Here is a 19,399-nt window from a genome sequence, read left to right on the forward strand (position 1 = left end):
TAGTTAGCTGCTGATCTTCACTATATATTGAATACAATCTGCATTCCTGGTTGGGCACCTAGCCCAAGTAAGAGCAGCCCTACTGTGAATGAATGTCAAGTTACTGTGTCCACACCAGAACTAAGACTTCTAAGGGAACATCCGGGAACATCCTGTGTTTTCTTAGCTCTGCTGAAAGCTAATCCTGTCTAAAATCTTTCATGGCAAATTGTTTACGAACATTTTCTCCTTTTGTAGGGAAATGATGGTGAGTTATGGGAAGGCATTGGAGAACTGCAGGCATCCCAGAGATGTTACCCTTCACCCTCACTACGGAGTGGTCATGTTAGCACTTGCTTTCCTGGGCCCTCTCTTTTACCACTTCTTAAACATGTCAGCTTCCAAGAACACAATGTTAGAAGTGAGTATCTTGAGTATGGGTCCAAACTTAAGCTAAGTCCAACACCAGTGTCATAATTCAAGGAAACTTAGGGTTAAGAGATACCTATGAGAGCTGGTGTGAGTGTGGGCGGCACTCTGCCTGCAAGCGGCTGTACAAATCCTCAAGCTTTACTGCAGCTAGGTGAGCTTCATGACTTCTCAAGGCATACTTGGGAGCAGCAGCTGCTCAGTGTATTCCCTGACCTTGGCATTTTGATATAGAAAATAAAGTTGATATTGGATTGTGTAATTGTATTTGGTCACATGCCACTATTTAATAAGAAATTGGTACTTTTGTTCTCATGATGGCACGCTGGATGCAATTAGCTTGCCTTTTGTGTACTCCGTGAAAGCTGATGACAGCACTATCGGCTGTCATGACGGCTGATATCCTACCAGATTGGACTTTGAACAGGGGCAAGGAAGTGTTCAATTGTTACTTTAAGGGTAGGTTGAGGTATCAGTTTGTCTTGCTGAGATGGAGCAAGAATTGGTGTCAGGAAGATCTCTGGACAGCAGTCTTGCTGACAGAGTTGCTATGTCAGCAGTTTTTGGACCAAAAGATCCTGCCCTTCGCTTAAGGGAAGGGCTTTTCTAGGGGACTCATCAGGTGATTCCTCCAGTTTGATGCAAACGTGGAGGACTTCTGGGGGTTGGAGGATGTGTTGGGCGTGGCATCCTGTATGGTAGCCCAGGGTTGCAAAATAGACCAGGCTGATCTGTAGATGCTGCTTCCACCCTCTGTCTACTGGATGAAGCAAGTGGAATGTCATCAAACATACAAATGTCATAAAAATGCCCATTCTTACTGAGCTAATACGCTGATTAAAGGTAAAATTGTGTAATTAGAGGACTAAAGGAAGAACCTCGTTTAGATACCTTTTTAAAAAAGCAGTTATTAACAATAATTGTATATTGTAATAATGTCAGCAATTAATAGGTAGTGATAAACAGTTTGAACATCTATAGACTTTCTCTGCTGCTGCTTCCATGTTATGTGGTCATCTTAATGTGTAACATGGGCTTCATAGAAAAGATTTGTAAGGTGGTTTTCAGCCACCAAAGTATATAACCTTTATACTTTTTTGAAGTATGCACTTTTTGGGGAGAAGGCAGAGCAGGGAGATATAAAAATAGAGGTTGGATGTGGATCTCTTAATTACCATATAGGACCATATCTGACGTTTGGGAATCCTTGGCAGTAGGCCCTATGCTAAAGCAAATTCAACGCTCCCCAAAGGGCTCACAAAAACATGTGCTTTCATGGAAGGCTGGTGGAAGTGACCCAGCTCTGCTGTGTATGCACGGTCGGTCCAAAGACACCTGATTGAGAGCTGGAGTCATTAACCTTTGGACTAGATAACTGGCGAGTGTGAACCATCTCGTCCTCATCTAAGCCTTGGGCTCTGTGCAGTGTCATGTCACATCATTAGGTGAAGCAGTGATTTGTGGCAGTCACAAGTGTAGACATGCTGCTGGCAATAGAGCCATAAGGAAGATTCTTATCAGCTGTTTGTGTAAGCATGTTTCTTAGCTGTGGTTAGGTTAAGACATTCTGCTGGTGGCTGTTAGAAGACAACAAGATATAAAGAAAATGGTGAGATAATAGTTCTCTGAGTCAGTGGGTGGTGAACATTAATTTTGACAAGGGAGAAAAGGTTTAGCAGTAGTAGGACATCATTGTAGAGAGTAAATCTGTGCTGGACTCAAACTGTTCTAGATGAGGCTAGCTGCTTCTCCTCATAGTGGAACAGGCCTGCCCTTGATTTTGTATCTTACTAAGGAAGAAGGACCACAACTTGAAGTCCAAAATCTGTCTCTTTTGAAGGGACAGACGGTTTGTGTGACCCAGCAGATGGGTTTAGGAATTCTGGCCTTGCACTGTGAAGCCTATTTTCCAGAGTTTTTCTTCAAGTGTGGAGGGAATGCTGCTGCCAGCACAAGTGAGATCCATAATGCCTCAGAGCAGGGAACCAGCAAATGCACCTGTGTAAATCTGTACTGTTCTGGTTTTTGTTTTGGGATGTCAAGCATACTCTAGATTCAACAACATCTTCTAGAATCATAAAACCATTTAGGTTGGAAGAAACTTCAGGACATCTCTAGTCCAGCTTCTTGCTCAAAACAGGGTCAGCGCTGAATCTGGATATTACCCCTTATCTTTAGTGGTCAGGCAGGTGTGGTCATACCAAAGTAACCCAGCTGTAGGAAGAGTGTGCCATCAAAATGTGAATTCAGAAGGGTGTATGTTTGGCAATAGTTGCATAGGTGTATTGGTCTTCCAGTATGAGTTTTTCAGTTCCCTAGGCAATGCACGAGGTTTGAGGGGGAAATCTCAGTGTTTCAAGCTGATTTTGTGCTTATTGCCTCTCTGTTGAAGCACTAGAATTGGTGGTAGTGACGTATGAGTTGTGGATCCAGTAAGTAGGTTACAGAGCTATCACTGGAATAACCACGTAACGTTGTTGCTCTCTGTGTCATTACGTGATTCACACTGACTCCGTGCCGACTAAGCGTATAAAGGAGATTACATACGGCGAGATGCTAGTCTTTTATCCTATTATGACAGATAGTTGTCAACCAACTTACTATTCGAGCTTTCTGCTGTCAGTGCCCATTCATCTGCTCTAAGGCATTTGTGTAAAATGACAGTCCTGTACCACGTGGATGTGATAACTCATTGCTCCTTAAGTATGGGGTAATGTTCTTTCTGCTAAGCTATTTTTTCCAGTTTCCTTCAGAGACAGTTGAAGGTACCTTTTCTAGGACCTAGAAAAGTGCCAAACTAGTGATTTATGTTTGCTGAATTTAATGATTTTGGACAAACCAATTCTCACACTAGCATATCTCCCGTTTCAAGCCACAGTCTTTCATTTTGCTGGTCAGCAAAATGCTGGCAGGTCATAGAGCTGATTCCTCCACCAAAAAGCTATATTATGTCATGTATATTATGTCCCAGTGATATACTGAGATCTTTCTTTGGCTTCATTTTCACCAGTGTCACTTACACATGGCAAAAAACCCTCTGGTGTTCCTGCAACCCCAGAGGGTGGAAGATAACCTCCAGCTATGCCTGCCAAGACCCCACTGCAAGCAGCATCTTGGGTCAGAAGCGATGCCGTTACATTGCAACACCTGTATCAGCTGCTCTCTCCTGCATGCCACCACCGATTTATCATCTCTGTGCAGTTTCATGCCCTTGAGGATGCATGTTATAGCCACCTATTCTCCCAGCTGAGGGTTCAACTCTATTTTTTCTTTTAAAGCACTTTCTATTTAATAATTGGTGCTTCCCGATTCTTAATTGGCTCTAATTAGCCAGAAGATGAGAAGCATGCCCTCCCCTAGGGCTCCATGATCTCTGGGGCTTCTTTCCTCCTTTCTTTTTTTGTTTTTCCCCCATCCTTTTTAACATGCCACACAATTTTGTTCAGGAGCTAATGTGTGATATTGATCTACATAATGAGTTTTTTTGACAGTCTGAGCACATTTGGGAATAACTCTGCAAGCATATGAAATCCTTAGGCCAGAACTGCTCGTTCTAAGCTGTTTCCAAATGTAGCCGCAATTGTTCAGAAGTGACAGATGAGCAATAGTTCAGGGGCTGGAAATTACATGAGTTGGGAACAGATTTTTTCTTCTTCCTTTCCGGATGACATGTGACTCATTTAGGATTTGCTTGATGATTTTCTACTTATCTCAAAACAGACTGTAAACACCAGTTTCCAGTGAAGAGGGTGAGGGATGAAACCTTCTGTGGTCTGCAATGTGGTAGGAACTCCTGTTTCTTCTCCCTGGGATAAATGGGATGTTTTCTGTGTTTATTCCTTCTCAGGATCCTGGTGAGATCCTAAGCTCTCTGATCCTCTTATGCCAGAGAGTTCCTCAGGCTATATGTCATGTGGAAGATATAAATTTTGATGCCTTTTTTTGTTTTTTGATTTTGCTGCCTGCCTTCCTCCTTAGCCGGAGAAGTCAAGGTCTGTGTTGTCCAAAGACCTCTGCTGTTTTTACAGTGTTGACTACCTGCCAGCCAGGATGCTCTGTGCCTGTTGCTGAGGTTGTGGCATGCAGGGGAACTAAATATATTTGCTATGAAGAGATTTGTGTTCTAGGGTTGTCATGTGTATTTTGCAGCATGTAGTAATTGTCACCTCTCCTCGTGCTGTTTCAGTTTTTAGTTTGTGAAGGCTCCCTGGAGACTGCGAGCTGAGAGGCACAGAATGTGCCATATGATTAGCGAGGAGCATGCAGCTATGCGAGCTTATGCTGAGAATCCAGCCAGCGTCTGCAAACCGAGCCACTTGTGCTGTGGTCAGTAGCTCTTTGAGGGAACAGTCAGGAAATCCTGAGCGCTGGCAGCGATCATGTGTGCACTGAACGTGAAGCCCTCCTCCCTCCAGCAACCTGCTCATCGCAGCAGCCATGATACTTCTGTGCGCTTGATTTGAGCGCACACGTGAAATCTGGTGCATCCTGAGAGCATCAGGTTTATTGTATGAGCACTGAGCAGTGATTCAGCATTTGTACAGGCAGGCCTCGTGTAGAAAGTAGCTTGGCTTTGTGCTTTGGAATTCACGTAAACCCACGTCTTGCTTGGAGAAACATCCATGGTCATTTTCATGAGGGTGAAGGTGTCTTGGTGTCATGAGGGAGACTGCATGAGTATCTTTCTGTGCCTTTTCCGTACCTATGGAACATGACTCTTATTTCTTTCCCTGGTAAAGGTATGGTTTGGTGAGCAGCTGCCCTGTTCTGTGCCCGAGAAGATGGTGTTTCAGTGACGTGCAGAGAATGTCATGTATGTTGTTAGGGCACAAAGCTGACTGCCCTTGCAAAGGAGTTGTGTGGTATTCGGGGATCAGTGCACTAGTGCTCATATAGGAGCATCATCTTGAACATCATTAGAGCTGTCCTTACTAATAATGCTACATTTGAGGTTTCATCAGCTTTTATTCCTTTAAATGCACAATTTTCAGTTGATTTTAGGTGGCAGCTGTTGAATTATTAATTTGTTCCTTCACTGGTTAAAGTACAACTACAGGATTTACTAAAGGCTCTCATTGCCTGTTTGGTTCAGAAGAGATGCATAGTTCGAGTGCAGTCTCTTACCTCACTTGAAGTCAAGTATAAGTGTGTGTGCGCGTGTGTGTGCATTTACGGGGACTCTGTTCGCATCTGTTGGCCTTGGGAAGACAGGATGGGATTATTCATAGACATGTAGATAGGGTCTGGTTTTGTTTTGCAGCAGAACTCTTAATTCCATGATGATCTGCGCACTGAATAAGACTATCCTAATAGGGTTTGTAACATAAGCCGCTAGATAACGGCTTCTTACTCTGCTAGCAATAATCTGTGTGTACATATTTAACCCTCCCAGTCTAAATAGCAGCAGAGGACCAACTGGTTCAGCTTCTAGAACAGACATTTAATGGTTTTGATTATCTAAACTGTGTTTTGGATAGGATCTGCAGGTAAGGAGCTCAAATACGCCTCATTCCCACCTTCAGGAACAAAAGCTGGTTCCATGCTACATCTGAGTACAACTCGAGTATGTTCCTACTCATGGGGTACATGGAATGGGCAAGAGTCTGATGTGAGCTCTTCAGTGTACTGTAAGAACAAAAATGACCTGGGTCAGACCAAAAATCCTGTCTGTCTGTCTGTCTATACAGCTATAGATGTAGGTCCTGTTTTGTATAGTAATATTTCCCCAGTGTTATCCCTAATTCCAGAATTCAATCTTCTCAAGCCAGAATTGGTACTTTTATGTTTACCTGTGTCAGCCCCATGGAGCTATTGTATGGCCAGTGTCAGACAGATCAGTTGCTGAGAAAACTCCGTAGAAAACTGTAGAATTAAGGGTGGGGAATAACCTGTGTGACCTTTGGAAATCTCCCCCAGCCTGTGACTTGCAGGGCACATACTGGATCATCTCAGATAGCTATACTCCTGGACTAGAAAGTGGAGGCCAGTATACACTGGCTTTCTAGATGGTCAGGTAGCTGAATGGAGCTCTGAGACCTGATGATCTAATTTGTTACCTGCATCTGTTTGTATTTGCACAGCCTTCTTTCCTTTCTCTGCTCTGTATTTTGGCTATAGCAATCAAGAGTGTGTTTTAAATCCACATACAGAGCATTTAGTGATTCACTCATGGCCTCTGTCTAAAGGTTCAGCATGTTGGCAAAGGTATCCATGAGATTTCTAGAGTTAGTCCTGGAAGATTTTCACCTCCTAAGGATACTGTTTATTAAAACTGTCATAAAGCCCCAATGTCTTCTGTAGAGCATTTCATCTTCAGATCTCGTGCTAGCTTGCTGATGAGATTGGCAAGGGTTTTATCCACCAAGAAACACCCCTGTGGCTGGGTGGACACCCGAGGTTAGGTGGGAAGGCAGCGTGAACCTAGGGAGACTGGGGAAACGAAGGAGCTGCTCAGTCCACAGCTCTCTGTGGAGAGGCAGCTCAGCAGACACGGATGTGATTTGGGAGCAGGAGTGTCAAAGTTTGGTTGAAACAAACCTGGGTTTGTGCCCTTTGCAATGGCACAGTAATGTCTGCGGTACAGGGGGCCTGTCCTGCTCTAGTTGAGCCTGCAGATAAAGCTGTTGTCACCGATAAATGTGGCAGATTGTATGTAAGGGATTTGTATGTAAGGGATTTGTACTTCTTTTCCTTGCAGAGATACCGTGATGGGCCTCAAGGTCTGTGCTAGGCATTAAGGTCAACCTGAGAATGCCATGATTCAGATACACGTGGTTTCTTCCACAGTTTCCAGCCAACTGGCTGTTATAGAAAGTGTTATGTTGCTTTGCAGGATTTTTCCCTTTTTCTCTCTTTCTAATACATTTTTTTAACAACTAGAGATTTTAAAAATAGATTCTGATGTGATCTCTGGTTCCATTCCCCATGCAAACCTCTTCCCTGGACCCTAACAGTCACAGTGTTGACTGAACGTCTTATTTGCTGCAGTGGTCCTAGAGATGCCTTTCAATTATTATCCTCTTCCTCACACCCCATCTGTCCTCTCCAACCAAAACCTGAAACTTATAAGGCTGCTGCTTTCTGGGCAGCTAATCTCATGGGCAAATAGGTGCTTCATTAGATTTTTTTTCAGTAGCTTTGATTTTTAAGCAGGAGGAAAAGCCAAGTCCTTAGATAGAAGAGTATTGCCATTTTAATGGACCTTTTTATGCTCATGCACACTCTTCACGGAGCTCAAATGCAATCAATATTGTACAGTCAGTACGGATGGTCACTCTGCAAAGGTGTGACAAGGTCACTCTGCAAATCTGAGACGAGAGATGGCGTTGGAGCATACCTCGGCTGTGGCTGTAAAATCCTTGTTTCGTGCTGGTCTAGGGCTGCACGTGGCCGTTTCTGAATGGAGTCGCGCTTAGAGCCTGGTCCAATGTTCTTATGTTGTTCTCACCATAAGCTGTTGTAAAGGAAACACCCTCACAGTTATTGGAAGATATAGGACTTGTTTTCTGGTCAATTATTTGAAGTGTTGTTGGAAACACAGGAGCATAGCAAAAAGCATCCTACCAGCAGTAACCGATAGACTTTGCTTTTTCTCTAACCTGATTTCTTTTTATATTTAGTTTATTTGTAGAAAGTAAAAATAGATGTTTGTCATTATCCCTTAATGGCAGACACTGGGGTGTTTGGGTGTGTGTGAGGGGGCATTGCTCGAGAGACTTGATATTTTAGAGGATGAAGAATTAATTTCTATCCTTTTTTTTTTTTTTTTTTTTTTTTCTCAGGCCCCCTCCGTTCTTAGTTTCTTACCTGGAGTAATGGAAAACTCGTCTGTGGCATCTGCCTCCTCTGAGGCAGGGAGCAGCCGTTCTCAGGAAATTGAGGAGCTGGAGAGATTCATTGACAGCTACGTCCTGGAGTACCAAGTCCAAGGCTTGCTGACTGATAAAACGGAGGCGGATGGAGAGAGCGAGAAGACGCAGTCCAACGTCTCGCAGGTTAGTGAAGGACGCAATTTAAAATGGGTTCCAAACGAGGAGACTGGGGCTATAGGGAAGCCAGTGATTTGTGTAAACAGCTTGTTTCCTCTGTTAGGGAAGCAGGTTCAGCTAAAGTGGCTTTGCTATTATGGGGGGTATGAAGCAGGGTGGAATAGCATATTGGATTTTGGGCAATTTTCTTGTTCAGCCAAATATGAGGACTCCAACTAAAGATCTCCTGCCAGCCACATTTGATTTTTTTTTCCATTAAGTGATCTAAAGGTGTGCCCTGAAGTTTTGACTTCTCTAGGGTTCCTGTTTCAAATAAAGGAAAATACTGCGTGGCCGTAATGTGTGATTGCCCCATGCTGTCCTCCCAGGGGTGCACAGTGACAGCCAGCAGTGCGTGGGAAAGTGCCACCAGATGCAGGAGGGGGCCAAGAGAGCAGAAGCCCTCTTTCTGCCTCTGGTCAACCTAGTACTTCACCAGAAAAATGCCAGAGGACTGTTTTGCCTTGCTCGGAATGAGTTGCAGGGACTCTCCTGAGGAATATTCAGCACGAAGAGTGCTTCTGCAGTCTTAGATGCCTGTACTTCTTCCATCCATATACAGAGGTCTTCAGGGATTTTAATGAAAAGACTGAATGAGTGAAAGCAATCAAAAGCCCCAAAAGCTCCCTAACAGCATTTAACTGCTGTGCATTTTGATATGAAGTAAGCAAACAGGTTATTATACATAACTGTGTCAGAGAAGGAAATTGCTCTATTGCGGAGAATGTGAGTATCAAGCAAACAGAGGGATCATTCAGGGAAGATGTGGTTTGATGTCATCATTACTGGTAGTCGTTGGACAACAAATTGACTATGAGCCAGCAATGTGCCTTGGTGGCCAGGAGGGCCAATGGTATCCTGGGGTGCATTGGGAAGAGTGTTGCCAGCAGGTCAAGAGAGGTGATTCTGTCCCTCTACTCAGCCCTGGGGAGGCCTCATCTCGAGTACTGTCTCCAGTTCTGGGCTCCCCAGGACAAGAGAGACATGGAGCTACTGGAGAGAGTCCAGTGTAGGGCTACAAAGATGATCAGAGGGCTGGAGCATCTGCCCTATGAGGAACGGCTGCGAGAGCTGGGCCTCTTCAGCCTGGGGAAGAGAAGGCTGAGGGGGGATCTGATCAATGTGTACAAGTACCTGAAGGGAGGGTGTCAAGGGAACAGGGACAAACTCTTTTCAGTTGTCCCTTGTGACAGGGCAAGAGGCAATGGGCAGAAACTGAACCACAGGAGGTTCCTCCTGACCATGATGGGGAATTTCTTCCCTGTGAGAGTGATGGAGCACTGGCACAGGTTGCCCAGAGAGGTTGTGGAGTCTCCTTCTCTGGAGATCTTCAAGGCCCTCCTGGATGCAACCCTGTCTACCATGCTGTAGGTGACCCTGCTGAGCAGGGAGGTTGGACTAGATGATCTCCAGAGGTCACTTCCAACTTTACCCATTCTTGTGTGATTAGAAGCAGATCCAACTAGGATTATGACATTTTTTAAAATAGACATTTGAGGTCCAACACAAAGAGAAATTTAATCTGCTGAACTGTTGTTCTGAGGGAAATCCTGTGAATCTGGTGCCATGGGTGCCAGACACTTGCCAAAGATGCAAACTGTCAAACTGAAGCACAGAGAAGGAATTTTGTACAGGGCGAGCTGAGAGTATCAGTCCGTGCCATTCTGCAGATTTGGAGCCTGACCTTAGGCTGCCTTGATCCTCCCTTTATAGCATGAGGCTAGTGGAGGTGCTTTCCTACCTTGCAGGAATCTTGGTAGAATAATATAGTATAGTATGAGAGTGTGTGTGTGTGTATATATATATAGTGTGTGTGTGTATATATCTATATATATATATACACACTTGCACACTGCTTATGGGAATTAAGAAATAAGAAAGACCTTTTTCTGAAAGATCATAAGAGTAAGGGTAGGGCCGTCATTAGATATCTGAAACTGGCAATGTGTTTAAGCTGCACCAGGTACTGCTATAACCTTGGTAGTGGAGCAGGGACTGTGTCATGTCGCATCCTGCACGATCACCAGTGAAAGACTGATCCCTGCAAAGGGAACCCTTTTCTGGGGGCTTCCCAAGCCCTGTCCGTGCCTGGGATGTGGATGAGACTCAGCTGACACGTCACAAACCTGGGTCATTGAACAGGTACGACAAGCCCTGGGGGAAGCTGTCCAGGGACGCAGGCATCGTGCAGGTTCACAGGGCTGTTCCTCAGCTGACGTGGACTTGAAGGTACATGGAAAACTTAGGTCCTGATGGCCAAGGCCCCACCAGCCTCATCTCAGGCTGGATAACAGCGCGTCGGCGCTGCCAAGTCCCTCCCTTCTTTTGGCACTTGGCTAATGAAGCAATATCCATTAAGCCTTGTCAGTGCTTTTGAAGAAGCACAGGAGGTTTTTAATAATGAATGGGATACCGATTCCTGGGAGAGATGTGAATCATTTCCTTTGCCCAGGGATTCGGTCCAGAGGGGGCTCAGGCTGGGGTTTTGTAACACTTTCTGATCGTCAAATGCTACCTTGCTAATTAGTCTGCCAGCAGCTCACGACGCGGGGAAGGAGATGGGGAGAAGGAGCCGGTCTGCAGGGGGAGAGCAGGGCTGCCCTGGGAGCCGTTCCCAGGCTGGACTTGTGAATGCAGTGGCTGCACGTGGGATTTGTGGCCTTGGCAGACGGCTTTCCTCAGGCCAGTTTTCCTGGGGTTGTGGCTCCGCAGTCGTCTGCGCCGCATCCGTAGCTCCCCTGGTGATCGCGTGTGACCATATGAAAAATATGTAGCGTTTTGCGGCAGGAAGCGCAGGATTCCAGTTTCTGGGTGGGGAGAGGGGTTGTTGCAGTTATTTTTTTCTCTCTTCTCGTGCTTGGGTCTACTGATTGCCTACCACTGTTTCACCTGTAAATTTGGAGCAGCGGTTGGCAGTGAAAGCCTCTTTTCTGTGAACTCCGGGAAAAGCTCAATTCTCCCTTCCACTGCACCCTATTTCCAAGTGCGATTGCACTGGAGATCATAAAAGCAAATGTCTCGTAATCTGTCGGAGAGAAACTTGCTTGAGAGAGATAGGAAGGATCCACTCCTTATCTGACTTAAGTAGCACTTGCCTGATTTATCTGAGCTATGCAGATGTGCTGTAGCTGAGGATCTGATCCAGAGCTCTGGACTCTTTATATATTAGTTCTGCCTAAAGAAACTAACGCTAAAACCTTTTTTTAAGAACAGAGTTTGCAGAAAAGAGATCTTTACAAATTGAGGATCAAAGCCATTAGAAGCGGGAGAAAGTATGTTTAAAAATCAAGTGATCCAAAGTACTTCATAGTGTGTGTTTTAACCTAAGGCTGGAAAATGACTGTGTTTGAAGTGATGCTTTGGAGGGGCTTCAGGTCAAACAGGCAACTACTGCTTGCTTTAATGTGCCGAGTTTAGAAATGCGATTGAGTTAGAAATAAATTAGTAGTCAAAGTTTTATAACCGCTTCACGGTTCAGAAGAGGCTTAATTCTGGGTGGTGCAAGAATATTCATCCTGATTCCGCATTTCCCTTAAGGAAAGGATAAATGAACTCTGGTGTTCACTGTAAGCTTATCAGTGACCTGAGTGCAGTCAGCCAAGGGCAGTCTGCCCAAACCTCTGCCACCAACCCCAGGCTCCCTACAGCATCTCTGGGGCAAGAGCTGTTAATTCTCATGACAGCCCATTTACAGGTTTTGCATTAAGATCCTTGGATGTGACAGCTAATTCCACCTTCTGTTTGTGGAAATGGCATTTTAACTTCTCAAAGGGAACTGCTGGATTTTTTTTTTTTTTTTGTATATATATACATCATTTTTAGGGATAGTGTCTCTGAAATAAAACTGGAGTGTTTTGGAGGGGGAAAAAATGACTAATAGTGGAAGAGCTGAACATCCAGCCTTTTAATTTAATCACTTGTAAAGGCATCTCAAATTAAGCGGCTAAATGTGGTTATACCCTACATCATTGCTGTCCACTTGAAAGTGGGAATTTTATGTGAAAACTCCAACAAAATGCAGCATAAAACATATTTTATGGTTGCACATGGGGCAAGAAGTGAGTCAGAGATGTTACATTTGCCATCTGCATTTATCAGGCTGTCTTAAGGGATGCCTTAATAAGGATACATACACTCTCCAAAGGAGACTTGTGTTCCTACCTCTTACCCCAAATTTCTGTGAGAAGTAATCAGAAATCATGTATTTTTGGTTTTCTTTTTCTGATTGCTTCTTATTAAAGCAAAAACTAAATGTGCACGTATCCCTCCGCTCACTGGAGCGACAGTGCCGGAAGCTGGAGCGGGCTCGTGAATTGATTTGCCAGCCTGATTGAAGGTAGCGCGTTCGCTTTTAATGAGAGCTGGAAGAAGAAGGATGGTTTTATGGTTACGGCACTAGACTGAGACAAAGAAAATTGTTTTTAACTGCAAGGTTCTGCCAGCAACTTAATCTTTAACTCTGGGCAAGTTACTTAATCTCTCTTGGACTTGCTTCCTTATGGCTATAATAACGCTTTCACTATCTGAGAGAGGATAAATCCACTCAGCCATGTATATGAGGTGCTCAGCTGGTACAGCATCCCTGAATAACTGCTGCCCTGAGAAAGGAAGGGCCTATTAAATAGTCCTGTACACTGCAAGCCGCTTGCAGGGAAATTGAGCCTGTAGCTAACCTAATGAAGGTAAAATACAGACATTCCCGTAAAGTGGGTATCTCCAACCATGCTCAAATCAGAAAACAGTCAAGTCAGAGGAAAAATGCACTTTCCTCTCAATCCTGTATGGCAATGGGGTCTGTTAGCGTAATGGGTGAGCCATTCCTAAAATTGACTTCAGATAAGACGGTATCTTTTGTGTTTGTGTTGTGAAAAAGGCTTTCCCCCCCGCCACCCCCAGCATGATGTACTGCCTCTTTTCCTTGGGGGGAAATAATGAAATGACCTCGAACGGAATTATTTTGGTGCAAGCACCTTGCTATCCAACTTTGGAAGAAGTTGTTGGTTGTTTTCCATAGTTACTGTCCTCTTCCATGAGCTGTGCTGTCCTGTGGGGCTCAACAGCTTATGATCTTGTAGAGCCAAAAGTCCCAAGGTGTTTGCTTCTGTCATCGTGAAGGAAAGCCAGTGTAAGCTGAAGAGATGTAATCAAATCTGGCAGAATATGCAGTTTTGGGCTATAATTTTTGTTAAAAAATAAAACATTTCTGTGGAAATGACTTTTCTGTCTCTAGTAAAATTATCTGTAGGTGCTTAGCTATAGAGACAGGGAGGATCTCCGTCTTTGCCTGTTCTGCTGCATGATCCTATGTGGTCATATTGAACAGATACTGTGGCACCTCAGGACCAATATCTGTTATTAAACTAAACAGGGTGGGGGAGAAGCAGAAATTGTGCAAGACTCCGTGGGAAACAGTAATCAAATCAAGCTGGGTCTGGGACATAAGGAGCTGGCAATGCCATCCCTAGTGCATTAAAGACACCATTGGAGTCTGCAAGGAAATACTGGGGGTGTTTGTATAACAGAGTTTCCTTAGGATAACTCTTTCTTTGGGCATAAAAAACTCGTCGTTGTTGGTGACATGCCGGGCAGCTTCTCCCCAGATGCGTCTGTGTTGACATGTGCCGTTTTCGATGGTGACAGCATCTTTTTCAGTTTCTTGTGACGGTTCATGACTCTTCCCTCTCACTGTCTACTGTTGGACCATTTGGGGGCCAAAGCCGTTGAGATCCTCCTCCCTTTCCTGTGGGGGCTCAGTGATTCCCGTGGCCGTGGAGAGCGGCTGGTTGGTGTGTGCTGTGGACTGACTCAGCAGTCTCCTCGACCCAGCTATGATTTTACACAATGCCTTTTTATCCCTTTTGCAGTGGACGGCGGATTGTAGTGAGCAGCTTGATGGCAGCTGTTCCCCGTCAAGAGGGAAGGGTTCATCATCTCACGAACAAAATCAGGTAGGGTTTGTGTTTAGCTCTTCCTCACCAAAGCAGTGCTTTTTTAATTTTTTTATTTATTTATTTTTATTTTTTTTACTGTGTCATCCAGGAGCACGGAGGCTTTCTGTGCTGTCAGCATTCCCTCCCCTGGGGATGGAGACGTGCTAGGCATTGAGGCAATTTCTTCTCAAGGAGACCAAGCAGGGATGTTTAGGCTTAGTGAAAACCAAGCATGGAGATTGTTGATATGCACTCTTGAGAAGCAGGACTTCCGGGCTGTAATGGTGCGGACATGGCTGCACTTTCATCTTTTTGCTTTTGTGCACCCTTTTTGGGGGGTTTTGTTGCACTTAGCCTTTGCTTAGCGATATCTTCTCAAGTCACAGCAGGAAGCTTCTCTAGATTTCTAGTGTCCCAAGTGTTAGAAAATAGAGAGGAGAAATATTTGAGTTACCAAACCTATTTCAGAGTGGAGGAGCATCGCTTGCCACAAAGGGAAGCTGGTACAAGGAGCAGATTTCTCTCCCAGTCTATTCTGAGTTCACATTCTGCTTCATTGCCCTTCTTGAGTTGCAGTCCAATGCAAATGTGCAGCAAGAGACCTTGTCCCTTCTGTCTGTCACAGAAAGCTCGCCCCCACTGAAACCATGGGAGATGAAGAACTTCCTGGCATGCACATCACTTTGACCAGAAGCTTATTTCTCCATAATAAAGGAATGGAAATGCAGAGTATTCCATGTATTCCTGAAGAGCTTCTTATTACAGCCTGTGTGAGGGAGCAATTTGCAGCATCAAAGCTGAGTTGGAAGCATGAGACATAACTGAGATAAGGGAACTTTGTGTAGCTACATGTCTAAGTTACGTGCCAGCTGAGATATTAACTTCAACAAAAGGGTGGTGCTGCAGGCAAGAGGATTGAACAGCTGAGAGGGCTAACTGAGAAAAGAAGCGAATTTGCAAATCCTGAGAGCCTGTGTTGCAAGTGATAGCCCTTGTGGAAGCTTAAGTGTGAATTGTTTCTGGTAATTGTATGTAGTCCAAACATCAGTGAAGAGGTATCTACCAAGCACTCCTGGCATCACTGGAGATGAGACAAGGCAGCAGAAATCTAATTGCACTCTGTCCACATCAACTGCTGTCCACATCAACAAGACGACAAGCTGAAAAGCATGTTGTCTGTATGAGATCCATCACAGGACTTGAAGAGTTTAACTTGTAGCATAGCATAAAGCAAGCGAGGAGGGTGAAAACTATAGGATAAGACCAATTTTTTTAATTCCTAATTGTGGAGCTATTTCTCGGTTAGGGATTAGTTGGTGGGTCCCATGCTATGGACTGGAATGTCCTGGCTTGTGATTCTTGGGGTATTGCCATGGGACACTCCTGGGCTCCATTTCCTGCTCCCAGGAGGTGGCCATGGATGAGCTGAAACACAGAGATGCTAATGAAGCCCCTTCCATTACGGGAAAGGAAGATGGGAAGAAAGCCACAGCTGGGTGATGAGCGTGATGAAGACTTAAGGAGGAATTGCAGTCAAAAAAGCAAAAACAAGGAGATGTGAAAGCATGTGGGGAGCGCTAGTAAATCTGTGGAGGGAGAGGAAGGGGAGTTTTGGTAGAAAGGAGTAAATAAGGGCAAAGTGAACTTGTAAAACTTCTTGCTGCACTAGAAAGGGTAAGCAATGTTTGCAGGTGCAGTTTTTGCAGTATCTGGGTGTATCTCCTAGGAAAGGTGCTTAAGGTAAGTGATTGCTGTACTCCTTCCCTGCTTGAGCTCCTCCGGTTCTCAGTCTTGCACATGCAATCTCATGCAAAAAAAGTCCGAGAGCCCCTTCCCCAAAGAGCGAGGAGAGAGCCTCAGTGTGCAGGAATCTGCAGTTTTAGAGCAATCTGTATCCAGTTCCTATGTCCTGTTCTGGGCTTAGCTTTTCCCAAGCAGAGCAGGTTCCTATCCAAGCAAACTGCACTGGAAGTTGCTCAGCTGTGGAATGGAAATTTGCATTTCTCTCCTATGCCGTGTACCTTGATATAAGGGAGCTGAGAGCACTCGGGAAAGAAAGATATATTTTTATATACGAACACCTCTGCGTAACAGAGACAAGACCCATAAATCTTATCACCTTGGAGGATGCACGTTGTACAAAGACACTGCTTCAGATGAGCCTCCAAAGGTGGCAAGCCTAACTGTGGATTCAATTTATTACAGCTTTGATCTGCTGTATTCCAGCCACTCTGAAATATTCAGCAGCAAATCCTCAGTGTACTTCCCTCCTCCTGCAGTCAGCGTCGCCTCCTGCATGCTAACTCAGCCGGCTGCTTGAAATTCAGATCGGAAACTTGCGGTTTCCATTAAGCTCCATGGATTGCTCAGAATATTAGCAGGCCATTTTTTTTCTTTTTTTTTTCTTTTTTTTCCTATTTAAGATTGTCTCAGGTTAGTCTCCCGAGCCCAAAGCAGCCAAGCGGCAATTGGCTTGCCGGGCTCAGCTGATGTGCTGACATGAAGGTCTCCCGGCGGATTTATGCTGCGGGAGGAGGCGGAGGTCAAGCATCAGTGATGCATTTCTGACTCAGATCAGCGCAGCCCTGACATCTTCCATCTGCCTTGCGCCTTGGTCTTTTTTTTTTTTTATTCCCTTTTGGTTTTTATTCCTGGCTGTTGTACCTTTTTTGATCTCCTCCAATGGGGAGCTTGTTTTGTATATACAAATAACATTCGCATATGTCCAAGCTGTATTTTCTGATCTGTTTTCCCAGCGTTTGGGTTCTCTCCCAGCCTGCAGCAGAGCTAATAATTAGCTCTCTCCGTGTTCGGCTTCCTTGAACAGCGAGTTACAAATTTTCCTTGGCATCAAAGAGGAGCTGCAAGCTATTGTTCTTCTGCCCAGTCAACTCTTTGCTTTCTCTTACTGATATACGCCTGAAACACTGCTGGGGAGAGCTGGGTTCAGTTTATTATTTCTTCTGACCATAAATTTTTTGTCGACTCGTAGCTTTAAACATTAAAAAATAATTCATTAATAAGGTGTTTGTCTTAAATGTAAATTATCACTCTCTGTTGAAACCTGCTAGGGAAAAAAGCTTGGTGATTATTTCCCAAGGGTTGTTATTAAGTGTTTTGTCACAAATTTTAATGGATTTCGAGAGGTTTTGTTGGGAGAAGAAGTTTTCAATTTTCATATTTTATTTCCTGCTGAAATTTCTATATTGCCAGTTGCACAAGAAGCACCAGTTTGGCTCAGAAGTACTTGGCTGTAAAATTTTTACTGGCTTCAGCTACTGCGAAAACACAGGTTTCATATCACTGTCTGCAGTGACCATGATGTTCCTCTCACAGGAGGTGGGGAAGGGCATCTTCAGCAGAGAGCTGTGAGAGTCCTTCCGTTTAGGATGGAGACACGTGAAATCAGGAATGCTGAGGGAGAAGGGAAGTAGGGAGCGATTGTCTGTTTCTTGCAGCACAAGAATTCAGACATGCTCCATGGAATTGTCTGGTTAAGGTGAATGAAAGGAAGATTTCCTTTTCCCAGCAGTGTAGAGGTGCATTATGTATTTATATAGGCATTTATATATACTTATAATGTGTGTGTGTGCGCGTGTATAAGCATCCACAGGATGTTGTGCAAGCGGATTCACAAAGAGATGAGAGGAATTCCTGGATAATGTGCCCATTTATGGGTAGTAATATGTCTTGATGTAATCTCCAGTCTAGGGTGTTGCTATGTTGCTGGTTTTCTGCAGCTCTGAGGTGTCTCCAAGAAAGATCACTCCATATTTCCCCCGTTTCTTATAGGTCTTGGTTAGAAGTCTGCTATTAGCCACTGTGAGAGACTATACTGAGGTCAGTGCCCATAGGGCAGCACTCTGCAGTTTGTACCGTCTGTACAAAGCATTTGTTCATAAATGGAGAAGACTTCTCCTGGAAACCTTTTATTCTCATCTTTCCAGTCCTGTGGACAGGTGACTAGTAAAAGGCAGTTTGTGGGGAAGAAAGGATCAGACTGTGTTACTTATGGCTGGGGAAGATCTCGTGACATACATTTCATGAGCTCTTGGTTTGCTGAGAAAACCCCAATCATGTATAATTGCATTCTGCTCATCTAAAATTCTCCTTGTTTCTCAGTGTGAGCAGTGATGTCTTTTGTTTGCTGCATAACATTGTGCTCTGCTAAGCCTCCCTGCGTTAAAGTGGTGGGCTGAGTGCTCCCCTTACACAGTCTGTTAGCGTAGTGTGAGCCTCTGGGGTGAAAACCACTCCCACGAATGCACGTAAGATACTGTCTGTGCACCATAATGCCAATATAAATGAGGAAAGTTTTGATAATGGAATCATTTTAAATCTTTTTATGTTTAGATTTTCTTTTGTTCTAAAAAGACCCAGTGGGAAAGTGGGAAAATTTTATATAATACTTTATTTGCATTCCTCTTGTGAGGCTGTTGCAAATAGGAAACTCTTTGATACGTTTTTGAGAGCAATTCATTAAGTAAAAGACTTCTGGTATGGTATGTCTTTAGAGATCCTACAGAATTCTTTATCTACGAAAGTGCTGGCAATAGCTTCATCCAAGGGTCTTTATATGGAAAGGGCATTAACAAAAAGCAGAGCAGCTCTGTGGGTTTGTCCCTTTTCTCTAGGTAGAGGGAGAAGGAGGGTTGAAACTGCTCCTTCCTGGCCAGATGTCACCCATCATCACTGAGTGAAAGCCTGCATTTGTGGAATAAGTGATTCTGTGATTATTTGGCTGCTTACGGGTGTACCTTTGTCTCACCATGTGCAGCAAGGACTTGTTGCGTGATTGGGGACTTCAGGAGGTTCTCCAGATGATCACGCAGTCTTCCTAGTGAGCTGTGAAGTAGTGAATGGGTTACATGGACCACATCATGAGCACCAGCTGGATTATCCAGGTCCCTCATAGCTTCTGAGGGCACCTTGCTGCCGTTGTTCTGAAGGAGCTAATGGTGGGGGAGATGATTTGGTTTGCCTTCCCATTAAGGCAGTAGAAACAGCAGCATGTCAATGGCAGGGAGAGACAGC

The 19,399-nt window shown here is 44.4% G+C and overlaps 1 protein-coding gene across 4 annotated transcripts in view; it reads left to right on the forward strand.

Annotated features, from left to right (window-relative positions):
- Positions 1–8,195: 8,195 nt before the first annotated feature.
- Positions 8,196–19,399, forward strand: part of CTIF (cap binding complex dependent translation initiation factor) — a 152,630-nt gene continuing 141,426 nt past the window's right edge. For 3 of the 4 annotated variants that reach the window (XM_062599917.1, XM_062599919.1, XM_062599920.1), the window contains exons 1-2: positions 8,196–8,402; positions 14,300–14,383. In XM_062599917.1, the coding sequence (XP_062455901.1) occupies positions 8,223–8,402; positions 14,300–14,383 (264 nt within the window). In that variant the 5' untranslated portion in view covers positions 8,196–8,222. The remainder of the gene's footprint in view (positions 8,403–14,299; positions 14,384–19,399) is intronic. The other variant, XM_062599921.1, reaches the window with a different exon arrangement.

Source organism: Rhea pennata, chromosome Z, assembly GCF_028389875.1.
Source record: "Rhea pennata isolate bPtePen1 chromosome Z, bPtePen1.pri, whole genome shotgun sequence".
In the NCBI taxonomy this organism is placed as follows: Eukaryota; Metazoa; Chordata; class Aves; order Rheiformes; family Rheidae; genus Rhea; species Rhea pennata.